This window comes from Bos indicus, chromosome 13, assembly GCF_029378745.1.
Source record: "Bos indicus isolate NIAB-ARS_2022 breed Sahiwal x Tharparkar chromosome 13, NIAB-ARS_B.indTharparkar_mat_pri_1.0, whole genome shotgun sequence".
Taxonomy (NCBI): Eukaryota; Metazoa; Chordata; class Mammalia; order Artiodactyla; family Bovidae; genus Bos; species Bos indicus.
The window spans coordinates 33813399-33833113 of record NC_091772.1 but is presented as its reverse complement, the minus strand read 5'-3'; the positions used below and the strand labels follow the sequence as shown (position 1 = coordinate 33833113).

The 19715-nt window shown below is 40.0% G+C and overlaps 1 protein-coding gene, 1 long non-coding RNA gene and 1 other non-coding gene across 7 annotated transcripts in view; 2 read left to right on the top strand and 1 right to left on the bottom strand.

The window, feature by feature from the left end:
• Positions 1-4721, top strand: part of ZEB1 (zinc finger E-box binding homeobox 1) — a 196806-nt gene extending 192085 nt beyond the window's left edge. For all 5 annotated transcript variants that reach the window (XM_070800923.1, XM_070800920.1, XM_070800922.1 and 2 more), the window contains 2 exons: positions 1894-2074; positions 2200-4721. In XM_070800923.1, coding sequence (XP_070657024.1) covers positions 1894-2074; positions 2200-2798 — 780 coding nt within the window. In that variant the 3' untranslated portion in view covers positions 2799-4721. The remainder of the gene's footprint in view (positions 1-1893; positions 2075-2199) is intronic.
• LOC139186472 (uncharacterized) overlaps positions 1-19715 on the bottom strand; it is a 60319-nt gene that overhangs the window by 13810 nt on the left and 26794 nt on the right. The window lies entirely within an intron of this gene.
• On the top strand, positions 10692-10764 carry TRNAW-CCA (transfer RNA tryptophan (anticodon CCA)). Its single transcript has one exon. It is a non-coding gene; the product is annotated as a tRNA-Trp (tRNA).

Here is a 19715-nt window from a genome sequence, read left to right as displayed (position 1 = left end):
AATAGCTGACTATGTGCCTTAGCTGCTGTGGCATCTTGGCTTTTGTTGTTTACTGATTCCAGAGTGTAGTTTTCAGCTGCAGTTTTAAGTATTATTTTGCTGAAAAGAGGGTCAATGGGTCTCAGCTATAAGACTGACTGTTTGTAACTAGAGATGGAAGAGGAAAGTAAAATTCAAATACTCATTAATCAGACTTCTGTTTTATAGTTAAGTTCCCAGAATTCGTCATAGTTTCTGCCTTATGATCATCAGTAAATGAAAATTTGTTCACAGATGTTTTACACCAGGCAAACTTAGCTCTCACTTTTTGTGTTAACCTGTTTATAAAAGGCTTTAATGAAGCAAACAAAAATTAAGTATATAAAGAATTCACCTAATGAGTTTACTGATGATTTTATAAGCTGTAAACTAGTGTTCAATCATAATAATACATGAGGAATTACAGCTGTGAATCTGTGTTTGTATTTTCCTCTGTAACACTCTCCAAGTCCATGACAGTTATGATAAAGCTATTTTGCATGACTGTTGTGTGTTTCACTGTCCAGGCTTTTTCTGTGTCACTGACCTTGATGTCCCCATTTTTTCCATCAATTTCTGATTGAATCAAATGAATACTAGAGATAAATTTAATCTTTTTCTCAAATACTTACTATAAGAAGATGTGACTGTAAAATAATTACAATATCCTATTCAAGTATGTTTTGCTATTTTTGTCTCCTTAAATATTGCTACCAATGGGGCTTCCTGTAATCGTGGTAACCTTGAAAAAGTTTTCACATGGCTAAATTTTTCATGAAACCTAAATTTTAACTGTATAAAACACTCTTCACACCTTTGAAGAATAAACTGGGAAATTTCAGTTAACGACACCCAATAACATGAAGAGAGTCCCTTTAACACCATTGGCAGCTTACAAGTGGCAGAAGAACGTCTGTCAGCACTTCGCCCCCCTTGTTGTTTAGTTGCTCAGCTCAGTTGTATCTGACTCTTGGCAACCCCATGGACTGTAGCCCGCCAGGCTTCCCTGTGCATGGTATTTCCCAGGCAAAAATACTGGAGTGGTTTGACATCTCCTCCAGAGAATCTTCCTGCATCAGATATTGAACCCACATCTCCTGATTGGCAGGCGGATTCTTTACCACTGAGCCACCAGGAAAGTCCTCTCCCACCTTACAAAGCTGTAAGAAATTGTGGGAAACCTCTAAACTTGTGGAAAATGTGTGAGTTTAGGATGGAAGTCTTCAGGAAAGACACAGGATCTTAGGAGCCCAATCCCACTGCAGGCTCCCTGCAGAATTCTTCCACCTACAGGAGACCCTGCCTCCAGTTTTCAACCTAACCCTCACCCAAAACTCTGAAGATTCACCATCAAGCAAGGATTCTTGTTTAAAAACACAGACCTGCCTGCATTGTTTTTCCAACTTGCCTCTTAGGAAAGTGATAGGACAAACCTCCCTCTTTACAAGGAGACAATGAAGTTTAGTTCACAAAATTCTAAGGTCCTGGAAGATACAATTTAAAGACCACTTTTAAGAAATAGAGTCTTGATTTTCACTTAGTAAAACCCAGAAGGTAAGTAAGTGATGCAGTTAGAAATTCACAACTGTTTAGCCAACTGGTAAGTTAAAATGTTCGGCAGACTTCTCATAAATTAATGATCCAGAGGCAACTAAGCGTGTTCTCTGCAGCGTCCTTTCTTTCGGTGCCCGCCGACCCTGGGCTGCTTTTGCTGTTGTGACTGCACGGCCCCCTCACCCGAACCTTCCCTTAGAGCCTGCTTTGGTCAGGTTGTCGAAAGCAGAAATCAAAGTGGTTCCTTCAGCTCTGCTTTTATTTATGTCTGTCGTTTATCCTGTAATCTTAAACGAACTTTTTCTACTTCCTTTTCTCTAGGATGAAAGGCAAGACACTAGCTCAGAAGGAGTATCCAACGTAGAGGATCAGAACGACTCCGATTCCACGCCCCCCAAAAAGAAAATGCGGAAGACAGAAAACGGAATGTATGCTTGTGATTTGTGTGATAAGATATTCCAAAAGAGTAGCTCACTGTTGAGACATAAATACGAACACACAGGTATGTATATTAAGGAAGCTGCCAGTTTTGCAGAGTTGAATTGATGACTATTTCCATAACCAGAAGTGCCCCAAGGCCTAGCGGCTCCATGCCATTGTATTTCATAGCTGTGCCCTTATTTTCAGGTAAAAGGCCCCACGAGTGTGGCATCTGCAAAAAGGCGTTTAAACACAAGCATCACCTGATCGAGCACATGCGCCTGCACTCCGGGGAGAAGCCCTACCAGTGCGACAAGTGCGGGAAGCGCTTCTCCCACTCGGGCTCCTACTCCCAACACATGAACCACCGCTACTCCTACTGCAAGAGGGAGGCCGAGGAACGGGAGCCCCCTGAGCCGGGGGCCGCAGGCCCAGGGGTCCCGCCCGAGCAGCATGCGGGGCAGGGCGACTCGGACGAGAGGGAGAGCTCGACGCGGGAGGAGGATGAGGACAGCGAAAAGGAGGAGGAAGAGGAGGAGGAGGAGCGGGAGCTGGAGGAGCTGGAGGAGGAGAAGGGAAGTGGAGCGGCGCGAGGGGCGGAGGAGGTGGAGGAGGAGGTGGAGGACGGAGAGGAGGAGATGGACGACGAGGAGGACGAGGACGAGGAGGCGGAGGATGACGGGGAGAGAGCAGAAACGGAAGGTGTGGGGCAGGGGGCGGGGGCTGGAGGCCAGGCCCACAGCTTAGAACACAAAGTCAGTGAGGGCAGCGAGCAGGTGTCCGAAGAGAAAACAAATGAAGCCTAATAGTTTTTCTAGAAAAGAAAGAAAATTCTAATTGGTAATGAAGTTTTGTTCTATATTATACATGCTTTTCATGGAAACACAGTAACCTGTATACTGTGATTTCTGTTCACTACTGTGTAAAGTAAAAATTTAAAAAAACACAAAATCAAAAAAAAAAAAAACCACACAAAAAAAATCCGGGTGTGCCTGAACCTCAGACCTAGTAATTTTTCATGCATTTTTCAAAGTTAGGAACAAGTTTGTAATATGAAGCAGATTAGAAAACTTAATGGCTCAGAAAGCAGAGATTTAACAGGTTAAAGAAAGCTGATTGATTAGATGAGCACCTGACATTGTTTCATTTTATCAGTATTAATTAGCACTCTTACGTTAGTTTATTCTTAAGCTGTACAATTGGGAGAATTTTATAATTTTTTATTGGTAAACATATGCTAAATCCGCTTCAGTATTTTATTATGTTTTGTAAAATGTGAGAACTTCTGCACTACAGAATTCCCTTCACGGAGAAGTATAATGCAGTTCCAAACCGTGCTAACTACCTTTTCTAAATTCAACCTAGAAGGTAGTCATTTCTAATATTTAGATGTCACAGTAGAGCGTATTCTCATTTAAAGTGTATTGTTAGCCTTAAGAAAGCAGCCGCTAGAAGAGCTGAAGTTTCTTACTCATGTGGTTTAAAATGGAGTTGACGAGATTGCCGTTGAGTTCTGATTGCAGGGACTAACAGTGTTGATACTGGTGAGACAGCAGAGACGTCAGAATCAGTGTTCGTAATTGTGTTTGCGTACGTGGTACACAAATATGAAGGATGTGATATGAAGCTTTGTATCTCCTCTGGCCTTAAGCAAGACCTGTGTGCTGTAAGTGCCATTTATCAGTATTTTCAAGGCTCTGACCAGCCTCCGTTCATGCGTGGCCTACAATAACTAGCATTTGTTGATTTGTTTCTTGTATCAAAATTCCAAAATAAAACTTAAAAACCACTGACTCTGTCAGAGAAGCCAAACACTGGGACATTTCACCCTTTAATTCCTCAGTATTCATTTTGCGTTAATTGACTTTCAGAATTTCTCTACTGAAACGAAAGGGAAATTTTCTAATCTGCTTTATCCATGTACTTGCATTTCAAACATGGACCTGCCATTGTTATTTGGCTCATAACTGTTTCCAAATGTTAGTTATTATGGACCCAGTTTATTAACAACATTAGCTGATTTTTACCTATCAGTATTATTTTATTTCTTTTAGTTTATAGATCTGTGCAACATTTTTGTACTGTATGTCTTCAAACTTGGCAGTATTAATACCCTTCTTACTGACATATGTACTTTTAGTTTTAGAAAACTTTTATATTTATGTGTCTTATTTTTATATTTCTTTATTTATTACACAGTGTAGTGTATAATACTGTAGTTTGTATTAATACAATAATATATTTTAGTATGAAAATTTGGAAAGTTGATAAGATTTAAAGTAGAGATGCAATTGGTTCTCTTGCATTGAGATTTGATTTAACAGTGTTATGTTAACATTTATACTTGCCTTGGACTGTAGAACAGAATTTAAATGGGAATGTATTAGTTTTACAACTGCAATCAAGTCATTTTACCTTTACCCAGTTTTTAATATAAAACTCTTAAATTTTGAAATTCACTGTGTGACTAATAGCATGATGCTCTGCGGTTTTATTAAGAGATTAGTCTAACCATAAAACTCTCATTTCCTTAGGAAGCCAAATTAGGATAACCTCATGTAAACAGTGTTGGGAACAACGTTTAACATTTTGTGCCAATTTGTTCCTGTATTCATGTATGTAAGTTACAAATCTGACTCTTCATTTTTAAGTTCCTTGTTACACCATGGTCATTTTCTAGTTTTTTACCAGACTCCCCATCTCACAATAAAATGCATCAACAAGCCTGACTTGCTGTCCTTCTTTTAATCATTGTCAAGATTTTCTCTGGAGGACTCTGTAAAGTAGGTATACAGTCATCCTGCTCTGGGTGTATCTTGGGCTGAGTTTGGGTAAACTCAGTGGTTTAGACATTCCCCACTAAGTCAGGGATTTTCCTGCAGCTGGTGTTTCTGGGAATGTCAGAGGTGACAACGAATGGCCAACTGAGAGCTTGCGTCCTCGTCCAGAAGCTTTTACTCCCGACTCCGGATCCGTGACCTCTTACCCTTGGGGAGCTGGGTTTCACAGTCTTTCCTCTGTGCTCCCACAGCCTTCGCCTTCCTCACCTCAGCCCTTACACTCTCACTCACGCCCCTCCCACCAGGACCAGGGTCCTCTGGACCACCTGCCAGGTCACTCTCCTGCCCCAGTGCCCAGCACAAGTCCATGCGGCCGTGTGTGCTGAATGATAATATAATTTGCATGTTAAAAGAGCTCAGCTATGTCTTTACTACTCTTTTGCTTCTGTATATGTTAAATGATTTCAGCAATTTGGTAATGTCCTTATTCAGGTCCTATTAAACACTAGACATAATAGACAAATAGTAAACTCTGCCTGTCCGCCTGCCTTTCTGTTCTGATTTGTGAGTTTATTTCTAGGTGTATTCTTGTGCTTAACCTCAAGGTACATGACACAGGTGCTCAAGGCCTCTGGGAGGAGTGCCAGCACCCATCCTAACAAATTCCATGAGGACCCCCTTCCCTTCTGATGGCCTCATGTTCCCAGCGTGATGCCTCACTTCTGTCACTGAAAAAACCTCCCCAATAAGCACAGTAGAGGTTTAGGAAACAAGAATAAATAAGTAACCCTTCTTAGGACACATTCATACTATAATCACTCTAACGGGAAGCTCAAAGAAGTCCGTGCTCGATTTATACGGGTAAATGGCTAATGAAGGAATTCTAGATTCATCAGAGAAGTTCTGAAGATGACAACGTGTCAGCACTTCCCATCACTCCCCCAAATCCAGTAACAGGGTGTCACTGACCTGTGCCACATGCACAGACTCCTTGCTGCTGTTGTCAAAGCTGATTTTGCAGAAGCCTTACAAGACAGAAACACCATGTGCCCATGAACACACACATATTAAGGAGCAGAATAAAATATCTGACACTAAGAGCCATGCTCTTAACTAGCCTGTATCACATCTCATGTGAGAATAGCCTACACTATCTACATCTGAACTTAAGCCTGGCTGTAAGTAATATGAGTAGAAGTTGTCAGCAAGACTAATACACATTTCATAACATGGAGAAAAAGAGAAGGAAGGGCAAAGACTTTTTTTTCAAATCTGTGTAAACTTAAAATTAGCCATGAAAACATGAAAATGCAAACTTAGACTTCTTAAGATCAATGGGAGGATATATTAGAACAACTATAATATGGACTTCGAACCTTAAAAAAAAATAGAACATAAATTTCTCTGTTCTGGTGAACAAATACAGTGCACTCAACAATTCACATTTTTTCTTAACAACACATGGGACATTCATGAAGAGAAACCATATTATGAGCCATGAAACAACCTTCAAATTCTAAAGGATTAAAAACAAAGTGGTTTTCTCTGACTACAAAATAAACTAGAAATCAGTAACAGAAATACATCTGGAAAATCCCCTCCCCCTGCCCCACAAAACTATTTGAAACTATGTTAACATGTTTCTCAGTAAACACTGACAAAAAGAACTAAGTAAAAATGAAAGTCCAACATCAGAAGTTGTCGTAACCAGTAAAAGCAGTGCATATAAGGAAATTCATAATATTAAATGCTTACGTTAGAAAAGAAGGCATAAGCTTCCCCCTTTGGAAATTAGAAGAATAAAATTAAATCCAAACCAAGGAAAAGGCAATAATAGAAGAAGTCAATGGCATAGAAAACAGAAAAGCAATAAGTACACCAATGAAATTAGACCCTGATTCTTTGAAAAAATTGATAAACCTCTAGCCAGGTAGATCAAGAAGACACGTCATCAAGAATAAGAGAAGATATTCTTCTTGCAAATTCTACAGGGTAGAAGGATGAAAAGGAAGTATTGTAAACTTTTTAAGCCAATGAACTTGAGAGCTTTGATGAAAATGACACAACCACAACTCACTATAACAAGAAATAGATAACCTGATTAGTCCAATCACAAAGAAACCGCTAGTTAAAAACCTTCCCACAGGACTTCCCTGGTAGTCCAATGGTTAAGAATCCACCTGCCAATGCAGGGGATGTGGGTTCAATCCCTGGTCCAGGAAGACCCCACATGCACTACGCCTGTGTGCCACAAGCTCTAGAGCCTGTTCTCTACAGTAGGAGAAGCCACTGCAATGAGAAGCTAGCCCATCACAACTAGAGTAGCTCCCACTTGCCACAACTAGAGCAAGCCCGTGCACAGCGACAGAGACCCGGGGCAGCCATAAATGAATAGAGCTTTTAAAAAATCTTCCCACAAAGAAGACTCCAGGACCAGATGGCTTCACCAGTGAATTCTACCAAAATTTTACAGAAGTTATTGTACAAATTCCTCACAAGCTCGTCCAGAAAATAAAACACATTTCCCGCCTTAGTCTGTGGAGCCAGCATTAACCTGATAGGAAAATCAGACAATGACATAACAATAAGTAAAAACTTCACACTAATATTTCTCTGAATGTAGATGCAAAAATCCTTGACAAAGTATTTGGAAATCATTTTGAGTAGTGTATCAAAAGGAAAATACTTTATGACCAAGTGGAATTTATCCCAGGACTGCAAGGTTGTTTTGCATTCAGAAACCAATTAACACCATTTGTACATACTTCTATCATATTTACAGAGCAAAAAGAAAAGCCACATGATCATCTTAACAGGTGTAGAGGAAGCACCTGACAAAATTCTACACCAAGTCATAAAAGTCCTCAGCAATCTAGGAATAGAAGGAAATTTCCTCAATGTAATAGAGGGCACCTGCAACAAACCCCATAGTTATTACAATAATTTTGAAAAATGGAATGGTTTCTTCATAAAATTATGAACAAAGCAAGAACGGCTACTCTCACTCTTTTTTTAAAGTATTGTATTAGAGGTCCCATCAGGTGCAGCATGACAGGAAAAAGAAATGAACGCCACACAGATTGAGAAAAAAGAAGTAACTTTTTATTTGCAGATACAAGGTCATCATGCAAAAATCTATCATTTTTATAAAATGGAAATTTAATTTTTTAATATATGAAACATTTAGGGATAATTTATCAAATATGGGCAAAACCTGGGCACCAAAAATACTAAATACAGCTAAAAGAAAGATGCAATACAAATGAGAAGATAGTCCATGTGTATTGATTAGAAGATTGACTGAATGTCATTGCTGTGTCAGTCCTCCTCAAATTCATCTATTGATTCAACATGATTCCAGTGAAAACTGAAGCCATATAATTGTGGAAATTGACAGCCTTATTCAACATTTATATGGAAATGCAAAGGACTTCAGGTAAGCAAAACAATTTTGGAAAAGAAATAAGTTGGAGGACTTAGATTACCTGATTTCTAGCCTTCCTATAAAGTTGCAGTAGTCAATACAGGGTTGTGTGGGCATAAGAATGTACATACAGATCAAGAAAACCATTAAAAGTTAGGAGGAGACCCACATATTCACAGCCAATTGATTTTTGCCAAAGGTGCTAAGGTAATCCAATGGTTAAATGATCATCTTTTCAAAATATACTGTTGATATTAGAACTTGATCCTTATGTCACACCATATGCAGGAAAATGAACTTGACCTTATGTCATACCATACACAGAAATTATTTCCAAATGGATAACATACTTAAATACAAGAGCTAAAATTATAAACCTTCTGGAAGAAAACATAAGGAATTCTTTGTGATCTCCAATTAGGCAAATAGTTCATAGATAAGACACAAAAAGGATGAATGAGTCATAGAAAAAAGTAATTGATGACATTACAACTTAAAAATTTTGCTCTCCAAAAGATACTGTTAAGAAAATCAAAAGAGAATACAGACTGGAAGAATACTTGCACACACTCATTTATATACCTAAGAGTATGGGTAATACTAAATACTGCGCAGAATAGAAAGCAACCGGAACTCTCATACATTACTAGTGGGAATTTACAATAATACACCCACTTTAGAAGATAGCTTGTCACTGTCTCATAAAGTTAAATACAGTTAAATTCTTACTCACTGGAGACATATTAGTATGTCTTTTGTTATCATTATTGATTGGAGACTTAGCGATACATTTTTAGAGAGTAATACAATTAACATGGGCTTCCCTGGTGGCTCAGAGGTTAAAGCATCTGCCTCCAATGCGGGAGACCCGGGTTCGATCCCTGGGTCGGGAAGATCCCCTGGAGAAGGAAATGGTAACCCACTCCAGTATTCTTGCCTGGAGAATCCCACGGACGGAGAAGCCTGGTAGGCTACAGTCCATGGGGTCGCAGAGAGTTGGACACGACTGAGCGACTTCACTTTCTCAATTAACATAGCTGTGTGAAGTTAGAAAGAAAGTGAAGTCGCTCAGTCGTGTCCAACTCTGTAGTCTACCAGGCTTCTCTGTCCATGGGATTTTCCAGGCAAGAGTACTGGGGTGGGTTGCCATTTCCTTCTCCAGGGGATCTTCCTGACCCAGGGATTGAACCCAGGTCTCCTGCATTGCAGGCAGATGCTTTACCCTCATAGCAGTTTTAGCCATAATAGCCAAACCAAAGATAACCCAGATATGTAGCAACCAGGGAATAAATACACCACAGTATTCCACACAATGGAATACCACTCAACAATAAGCAACACATACAACATGGATGAATCTGAAGAGCAGATATGCTAACTATAACATGAAGAGTGGTGGCCATACAGGAATACACCTTTGCAAAAACTGTAAAAAAAAAAAAAAAAAAAGTAGCCTTTTCAATGCCTCCATTTTCTTTATTAATTAAAAGAAGATCAAAACAGGGAGTAAACGCTGGCTTTGTGTTCTAAGTATATTGAGTTGTGTTGCAAAGACTCAATATTTCTGTTACTGGATTAGGCTTTTTTTTAGAGTACTAGAAAGTGGGAAGGAAACTCTTAAATGCAGACATATTCAAGGCAAATTACAAGTTAAAATTTTTTTAATAATCTCATCTTCAGAAAATGCTATGTTCTACTATTACTCTGGGGCTTGTCTGTTTTCTTATCGTAAAATAAGTACAATATAAACTTTACCATTTTAACCATATCTAAGTATACAGTTCAGTAGCGTGAAGTATATTCACCATGTTATACTATCACCACTATCCACTTTTCGTCATCTCCAAACAGAAGCTTTGTACCCATAACTCCCCACCCTTCCCTCTCCCCAGCCTGTTAACCTTATTATGCACTACTGTATTTTCTCTATGAATTGGTCTACTCTACATACCTCATATGAGTGGAATCATGCAGTATTTGTCCTTTTGTGTCTGGCTTATTTCTCTTAGCATAACCGTTTATATTCAAGGTTCATCCATGCTGTAGTATGTATCAGAATTGCATTCCTTTTTAAGGCTAAATAATATTCCACTGACTGTATATGCCACATCTTGTTTATCCACTCATCTATCAATAGACATCTAGCTATTTCCACCTTTTCTGGCTATTGTGAATAAAGCTTCTAGGATCACTGACTTGTTGAGTTCCTGCTCTCAGTTCGTTTGGATATATACCTACAAGTGGCACTGCTGGATCAAATGGTAATTCTAAGTTAAACTCTTTGAGGAGCTGCCAAACTCTTCCACAGCAGTACATTATTTTATATTCCATCAGCAATGCACAAGCATTTCAATTTCTCTATGTCCTTATTAACACTTGTTATTCTGTGTTTTGATAATAGCCATTCTAATTGGTGAACACAGTACAAGAAGCAATGAACAAAACCATCCCCAAGAAAAAGAAATGCAACAAGGCAAAATGGTTGTCTAAGGGCTTCCCTGGTGGCTCAGAGGTTAAAGCGTCTGCCTCCAATGCGGGAGACCCAGGTTCAATCCCTGGGTCAGGAAGATTCCCTGGAGAAGGCAATGGCAACCCACTCCAGTACTCTTGCCTGGAGAATCCCATGGAGGGAGGAGCCTGGTAGGCTATAGTCCATGGGGTCGCAAAAAGTCAGACATGACTGAGCAACTTCACTTTCACTTTCAAGGAGGCCTTACAAATAATTGAGAAAAGAGAAGTGAAAGAAAGGCAAAGGAGAAAGGGAAAGACATACGCATCTGAATGCAGAGTTCCAAAGAATAGGAAGGAGAGATAAAGTCTTCTTACGTGAACAATGCAAAGAAAAAGAGGAAAACAATAGAATGAGAAATACTAGAGATCTCTTCAAGAAATTAGAGATACCAAGGGAACATTTCATGCAAAGAGAGGCTCGATAAAGGACAGAAATGCTATGAACCTAAGAGAAGCAGAAGATACCAAGAAGAGGTGGCAAGAATACACGGAAGAACTGTACAAAAAAGATCTTCATGACCCAGATAATCACGATGGTGTGATCACTGACCTAGAGCCAGACATCCTGGAATGTGAAGTCAAGTGGGCCTTAGAAAGCATCACTACGAACAAAGCTAGTGGAGGTGACAGAATTCCAGCTGAGCTATTTCAAATCCTAAAAGATGATGTTAAAGTGCTACACTCAATATACCAGCAAATTTGGAAAACTCAGCTGTGGCCACAGGACTGGAAAAGGTCAGTTTTCATTCCAATCTCAAAGAAGGGAAATGCCAAAGGATGTTCAAACTACCACACAACTGAGTTCATTTCACATGCCAGCAAAGTAATGCTCAAAGTCCTTCAAGCTTGGCTTCAACAGTATGTGAACTGAGACCTTCCAGATGTACAAGCAGGGTTTAGAAAAGGCAGAGGAATCAAAGATCAAATTGCCAACATCTGTTGCATCATAGAAAAAGCAAGGGGATTCCAGAAAAACACCTACTTCTCATTCACTGACTACACTAAAGCCTTTGACTATGTGGATCAAAACAAACTGTGGAGAATTCCTATATGGGAATACCAGACCACGTTAACTGCCTCCTGCAACACCTGTATGCAGGTCAAGAAGCAACAGTTAGACCCGGACATGGAACAAACAGACCGTTTCAAAATCGGGAAAGGAGTGCATCAAGGCTGTATATTGTCACCCTGCTTATTTAATTTACATGCAGCATACATCATGCAAAATGCTGGGCTGGATGAAGTACAAGCTGGAATCAAAATTCCTGGCAGAAATATCAATAACCTCAGATAAGCAGATGATACCACCCTAATGGCAGAAAGGGAAGCAAGACTAAAGAGCCTCCTGATGATGGTGAAAGAGGAGGGTGAAAAAGCTGGCTTAAAACTTAACATTCAAAAAATGAAGTTCATGGCATCTGGTCCCATCACTTCATGGCAAACAGATGGGGAACAGTGACAGACTTAATTTTCTTGGGCTCCAAAATCATTGCGGATAGTGACTGCACCCATGAAATTAAAAGATGCTTGCTCCTTGGAAAACAAGCTATGACCAACCTAGACAGCATATTTAAAAGCAGAGACATTACCTTGCTGACAAAGGTCTGTATAATCAAAGCTATGGTTTTTCCAGTAGTCATGTATAATGTGAGAGTTGAACTATAAAGAAGGCTGGGTGCCAAAGAATTGATGCTTTCAAACTGTGGTGTTGGAGAAGACTCTTGAGAGTCCCTTGGACTGCAAGGAGATCAAGCCAGTCTAATAAAGGAAATCAACCCTGAATATTCATTGGAAGCTGATGCTGAAGTTCCAATACTTTGGCCACCTGACTCAAAGAGCTGACTCATTGGGAAAGACCCTGATGCTGGGCAAGATTGAAGGAGAAGAAGGGGCAACAGAGGATGAGATGATTGGATGGCATCACCAACTCAATGGACATGAGTTTGAGCAAACTCAAGGAGATAGTGAAGGACAGGGAAGCCTGGTGTGCTGAAGTCCATGGGGTCACAAAAAGTCAGAAAGGACTGAGTGACTGAACAACAGCAATGGGTGTGAAATGGTATCTCATAGTGATTTTCACTGGCATTGACTCAATTCCCCACCCTTAACTCTAACCTCCTTTTCCTCCACATCTCCATACCAATAAAGACTCTGGGAGCTAGACATTAGAACATTTAAAACAACTAATATATGGAGAAAATTAGAAAGTAATTTCACATGCTCAGGAAAAGGCTCAGAAAAGACTCAAGAAAACCTTAAGTTTACACTTCAGATGGATCACTGGCTCAGAGACAGTTTACAAAAATAAAACAATAACAAAGAGAAAACCCTGGCAAAAGGGGATAATCTGATTTCCAGAGTGACATTATTAGATTCAGAAGTCTAGCATTCAACAACAAAAATCACAAGTCATAGAGAGAGGAAAGTGGCCCATTCAAAAGGTAAAATAAGTCAACATAAACTGTCCCTGAAAAAGACCAGATAGCAGATCTACTAGATGAAAATGTTACAACTGTCTTAAAGATGCTCAAAGAATTAAAGGATGATGCAAGAAAATCAAGAAACTGCACTGTGAACAAAATGGAAACTAAATACAGAGACAGGATTTTCCTGGTGGATCAGTGGTTAAAAATCTGTCTGCCAATGCAGGGGACGTGTGTTTAATCCCTGGTCCAGGAATATTCCACACACCATGGGGCAGCTGAGCCCGTGAGCCACAGCTACTGAGCCCATGCTCCAGAGCCCCTGTGCGCAGCTACTGAGCCCATGCACTGCAGCTACTGAAGACTGCAAAACTAGAGGTACGCGTACCTCCAGCCTGTGCTCCACAAGAGAAGCCACAGCAGTGAGGAGCCTGCACACTGCAACAAAGAGGAGAACCAGTTCACTGCAACTAGAGAAAGCCCATGCACAGCAATGAAGACCAAGCACAGTCAAACACAAATACATTAAGTAAATAATTTTTTTAAATAGAAATTAAAAAAAAAACCTAAAAAGAAGTTCTGTAGCTTTTGAAAAGTACAACAAACTTAAAAGTTCACTGTGCATGCTCAGTTACATCCAACTCTTTGTGACCCCATGGACTGTAGCCAACCAGGCTCCTCTGTCCATGGAGTTTTCCAGTCATGAACACTGGAGTGGGCTGCATTTCCTACTCCAGGGGATCTTTTCAACCCAGGGGTCAAACCTGCATCTCTCATGTCTCCTGCATTGGCAGGCAGATTCTTATCACTGAGCCATCTGGGAAGCCTTAAAATTCACAAGGGGCATTCAAAAACAGATTTGAGTAGGCCAAAGGAAGAATTAGCAAACTTGAAGATCAGGGTACAAAAATTATCAAATCTGAGGATCAGAAAGGAAAAAAAAATTGAATAAAGGTGAACAGAGACTAAGGGATCTGTGGGACACCATCAAGTGTACCAACATACTCTCATAGGAGTCCCAGAAGAAGAGAGAAAAGGGAAAGTGAGAACAGCCGAAGAAATAGTGGCTGAAAACTTCTCAAGCTTAATGAAAAACATGAGTGTAAACATCCAAGATGGTCAGTAATCTCCAAGTAAAGACGAACTCAAAGACACCTACACCAAGACACATCATAATCAATCTATCAAGAGAAAGAATCTTGAAAGCAGGCAGAGCGCAGCAAATTATCACATACAAGGGACCTTCAATAAGATGATCAGATTTTTCATTAGAAACTTCAGAGTCCAGAAAACAGTGAGCCAATATACTCAAAGTGCTAAAAGAAAAAACTTTCAACCAAGAATCCTATATCCAGAAAAACTGTTTTTAAGAATGAACAAGAAATTAAGACATTCCCAGATAAACAAAAGCTGAGGGAGTTCTTCACCATTAGACTTGCCCTGAAATAAATGCTCAAGGGAGTCCTTCAAGGTGAAAAGACAAGACACTAGATGGTAGCTTGAAGCTGTATTGAAAAATGAAGATTTCAATAATGGTAATAGATGGGAAATTATAAAAGCTATTACAAAAATGATGTGTAATTGCATTTTTTGTTTTCAACATGGTTTGAGAAATTAACAAATTTAAATAAAAAATTATTAGTGTAAAAGCTATTATTGCTGTAACTTTGGTTTGTAACTCCAAATCTTGTTTTCTACAAAATATAAAGGACTAATTAATGCATTTTAAATGATTATCAGTTTATGTTTCAGTTCAATTCAGTTGCTCAGTCATGTCCGACTCTTTGTGACCCCATGAATCGCAGCACACCAGGCCTCCCTGTCCATTACCAACTCCTGGAGTTCACTCAGACTCACGTCCATCGAGTCAGTGATGCCACCCAGCCATCTCATCCTCTGTCGTCCCCTTCTCCTCCTGCCCCCAATCCCTCCCAGCATTTCCAATGAGTCAACTCTTCGCATGAGGTGGCCAAAGTACTGGAGTTTCAGCTTCAGCATCATTCCCTCCAAAGAAATCCCAGGGCTGATCTTCAGAATGGACTGGTTGGATCTCCTTGCAGTCCAAGGGACTCTCAAGAGTCTTCTCCAACACCACAGTTCAAAAGCATCAATTCTTCGGTGCTCAGCTTTCTTCACAGTCCAACTCTCACATCCATACATGACCACAGGAAAAACCATAGCCTTGACTAGACGAACCTTTATTGACAAAGTAACGTCTCTGCTTGTGATTATGCTATCTAGGTTGGTCATAACTTTCCTTCCAAGGAGTAAGTGACTTGGGGTGTACAACGTATAAAGATGTAATTTTGTGACAACAACAACCAAAGAAGGTGGGGTAAAAGCTGTATAGGAGCTGTGTTTGTATGTTCAGTTCAGTTCGGTTCAGTCGCTCAGTCGTGTCTGACTCTTTGCGACCCCATGAATCGCAGCACGCCAGGCCTTCCTGTCCATCACCAACTCCCAGAGTTCACTCAGACTCACGTCCATCGAGTCAGTGATGCCATCCAGCCATCTCATCCTCTGACGTCCCCTTCTCCTCCTGCCCCCAATCCCTCCCAGCATCAGAGTCTTTTCCAATGAGTCAACTCTTTGCATGAGGTGGCCAAAGTACTGGAGATTCAGCTTTAGCATCATTCCTTCCAAAGAACACCCAGGACTGATCTCCTTCAGAATGGACTGGTTGGCTCTCCTTGCAGTCCAAGGGACTCTCAAGAGTCTTCTCCAACACCACAGTTCAAAAGCATCAATTCTTTGGTGCTCAGCTTTCTTCACAGTCCAACTCTCACATCCATACACGACCACAGGAAAAACCATAGCCTTGACTAGACAAACCTTTATTGGCAAAGTAATGTCTCTGCTTTTGAATATGCTATCTAGGTTGGTCATAACTTTCCTTCCAAGAAGTAAGCGTCTTTTAATTTCATGACTGCAGTCACCATCTGCAGTGATTTTGGAGCCCCCAAAAATAAAGTCTGACACTGTTTCCACTGTTTCCTCATCTATTTCCTATGAAGTGATGGGACCAGATGCCATGATCTTCGTTTTCTGAAAGTTGAGCTTTAAGCCAACTTTTTCACTCTCCTCTTTCACTTTCTTCAAGAGGCTTTTTAGTTCCTCTTCACTTTCTGCCATAAGGGTGGTGTCATCTGCATATCTGAGGTTATTGATATTTCTCCTGGCAATCTTGATTCCAGCTTGTGCTTCTTCCAGTCCAGCGTTTCTCATGATGTACTCTGCATATAAGTTAAATAAGCAAGGTGACAATATACAGCCTTGACATACTCCTTTTCCTATTTGGAACCAGTCTGTTGTTCCATGTCCAGTTCTAACTGTTGCTTCCTGACCTGCATACAGATTTCTCAAGAGGCAGGTCAGGTGGTCTGGTATTCCCATCTCTTTCAGAATTTTCCACAGTTTGTTGTGATCCACACAGTCAAAGGCTTTGGCATAGTCAATAAAGCAGAAATAGATGTTTTTCTGGAACTCTCTTGCTTTTTCCATGATCCAGTGGATGTTGACAATTTGATCTCTGGTTCCTCTGCCTTTTCTAAAACCAGCTTGAACATGTGGAAGTTCACGGTTCACATATTGCTGAAGCCTGGCTTGGAGAATTTTGAGCATTATTTACTAGCATGTGAGATGAGGGCAATTGTGCAGTAGTTTGAACATTCTTTGGCATTGCCTTTCTTTGGGATTGGAATGAAAACTGACCTTTTCCAGTCCTGTGGCCACTGCTGAGTTTTTCAAATTTGCTGGCATATTGAGTGCAGCACTTTCACAGCATTATCTTTCAGGATTTGAAATAGCTCAACTGGAATTCCATCACCTCCACTAGCTTTGCTCATAATGATGCTTTCTAAGGCCCACTTGACTTCACATTCCAGGATGTCTGGCTCTCAGTGAGTGATCACACCATCGTGATTATCTTGGTCATGAAGATCTTTTTTGTACAGTTCTTCTGTGTATTCTTGCCACCTCTTCTTGATATCTTCTGCTTCTGTTAGGTCCATACCGTTTCTGTCCTTTATTGAGCCCATCTTTGCATGAAATGTTCCCTTGGCATCTCTAATTTTCTTGAAGAGATATCTAGGCTTTCCCATTCTATTGTTTTCCTCTATTTCTTTGCACTGATCACTGAGGAAGGCTTTCTTATTTCTCCTTGCTATTCTTTGGAACTCTGCATTCAAATGGGTATATCTTTCCTTTTCTCCTTTGCCTTTAGCTTCTCTTCTTTTCTTGGCTATTCGTAAGGCCTCCTCAGACAACCATTTTGCCATTTTGCATTTCTTTTTCTTGGGGATGGTCTTGATCACTGCCTCCTGCACAATGTCACAAACCTCCATCCATAGTTCTTCAGGCACTCTATCAAATCTAATCCCTTGAATCTATTTGTCACTTCCACTCTATAATCGTAAGGGATTTGATTTAGGTCATAGCTGAATGGTCTAGTAGTTTTCCCTACTTTCTTCAATTTAAGTCTGAATTTGGCAATAATGAGTTCATAGTCTGAGGCACAGCCAGCTCCCAGTCTTGTTTTTGCTGACTGTACAGAGCTTCTCCATCTTTGGTAGCAAAGAATATAATCAATCTGATTTCGATATTGACCATCTGGTGATGTCCATGTGTAGAGTCTTCTCTTGTGTTGTTAGAAGGTGTTTACTGTGACCAGTGTGTTCTCTTTGCAAAACTCTGTTAAGTTTTGCCCTGCTTCATTTTGGCCAAATTTGCCTGTTACTCCAGGTATCTCCTGACTTCCTACTTTTGCATTCCAGTCCCCTATGATTAAAAAGACATCTTTCTTGGGTGTTAGTTCTAGAAGGTCTTGTAGGTCTTCATAGAATCATTCAACTTCAGCTTCTTCAGCATTACTGGTTGGGGCATAAACTCAGATTACTGTGATATTAAATGGTTTGCATTGGAAACGAACAGAGATCATTCTGTCGTTTTTGAGATTGCATCCAAATACTGCATTTCGGACTCTTTTGTTGACTATGAGAGCTACTCCATTTTTCCTAAGGGAATCTTGCTCACAGTAGTAAATATAATGGTCATCTGAATTAAATTTGCCCATTTCTGTCCATTTTAGTTCACTGATTCCTAAAATGTCGATGTTCACTCTTGCCATCTCCTGTTTGACCGCTTCTAATTTACCTTGATTCATGGACCTAACATCCATCTTTGCATATCCATGTTTTAACTATTGTGAGTAATACAGCTATGAACATGGGTGTGTAAATGTCTCTTTGAGAATTTGCTTTCACTTCTTTGAGGTTTATGCCTAAAAGTGGGACCAGTGGCACTAATGATTCTACGTATAATTGTTTTGTGGAACCAACATACCAACTATACCTTTTTACATTCCCACAGAGTGCACAATGGTTCCAGTTTGTCCACTCCTTCTCTAAACAGAATGAAACTAGAACACTTTCTAACACCATACACAAAAATAAACTCAAAATGGATTAAAGATCTCAATGTAAGACCAGAAACTATAAAACTCCTAGAGGAGAACATAGGCAAAACACTGCGACACACATCACAGCAGGATCCTCTATGACCCACCTCCCAGAATATTGGAAATAAAAGCAAAAATAAACAAATGGGACCTAATTAAACTTAAAAGCTTCTGCACAACAAAGGAAACTATAAGCAAGGTGAAAAGACAGCCTTCAGAATGGGAGAAAATAATAGCAAATGAAGCAACGGACAAACAACTAATCTCAAAAATATATAAGCAACTCCTACAGCTCAACTCCAGAAAAATAAATGACCCAATCAAAAAATGGGCCAAAGAACTAAATAGACATTTCTCCAAAGAATACATACAGATGGCTAACAAACACATGAAAAGATGCTCAACATCACTCATTATCAGAGAAATGCAAATCAAAACCACTATGAGGTACCATTTCACACCAGTCAGAATGGCTGCGATCCAAAAGTCTACAAGCAATAAATGCTGGAGAGGATGTGGAGAAAAGGGAACTCTCTTACACTGTTGGTGGGAATGCAAACTAGTACAGCCACTATGGAGAACAGTGTGGAGATTCCTTAAAAAACTGGAAATAGAACTGCCTTATGATCCAGCAATGCCACTGCTGGGCATACACACTGAGGAAACCAGAATTGAAAGAGACACGTGTACTCCAATGTTCATCGCAGCACTGTTTATAAATATAAAGCCAGGACATGGAAGCAACGTAGATGCCCATCAGCAAATGAATGGATAAGAAAGCTGTGGTACATATACACAATGGAGTATTACTCAGCCATTAAAAAGAATACATTTGAATCAGTTCTAATGAGGTGGATGAAACTGGAACCTATTATACAGAGTGAAGTAAGCCAGAAAGAAAAACACCAATACAGTATACTAACGCATATATATGGAATTTAGAAAGATGGTAACAATAACCCAGTGTACGAGACAGCAAAAGAGACACTGATGTATAGATCAATCTTATGGACTCTGTGGGAGAGGGAGAGGGTGGGGAGACTTGGGAGAATGGCATTGAAACATGTATAATATCATGTATGAAACGAGTTGCCAGTCCAGGTTCGATGCACAATACTGGATGCTTGGGG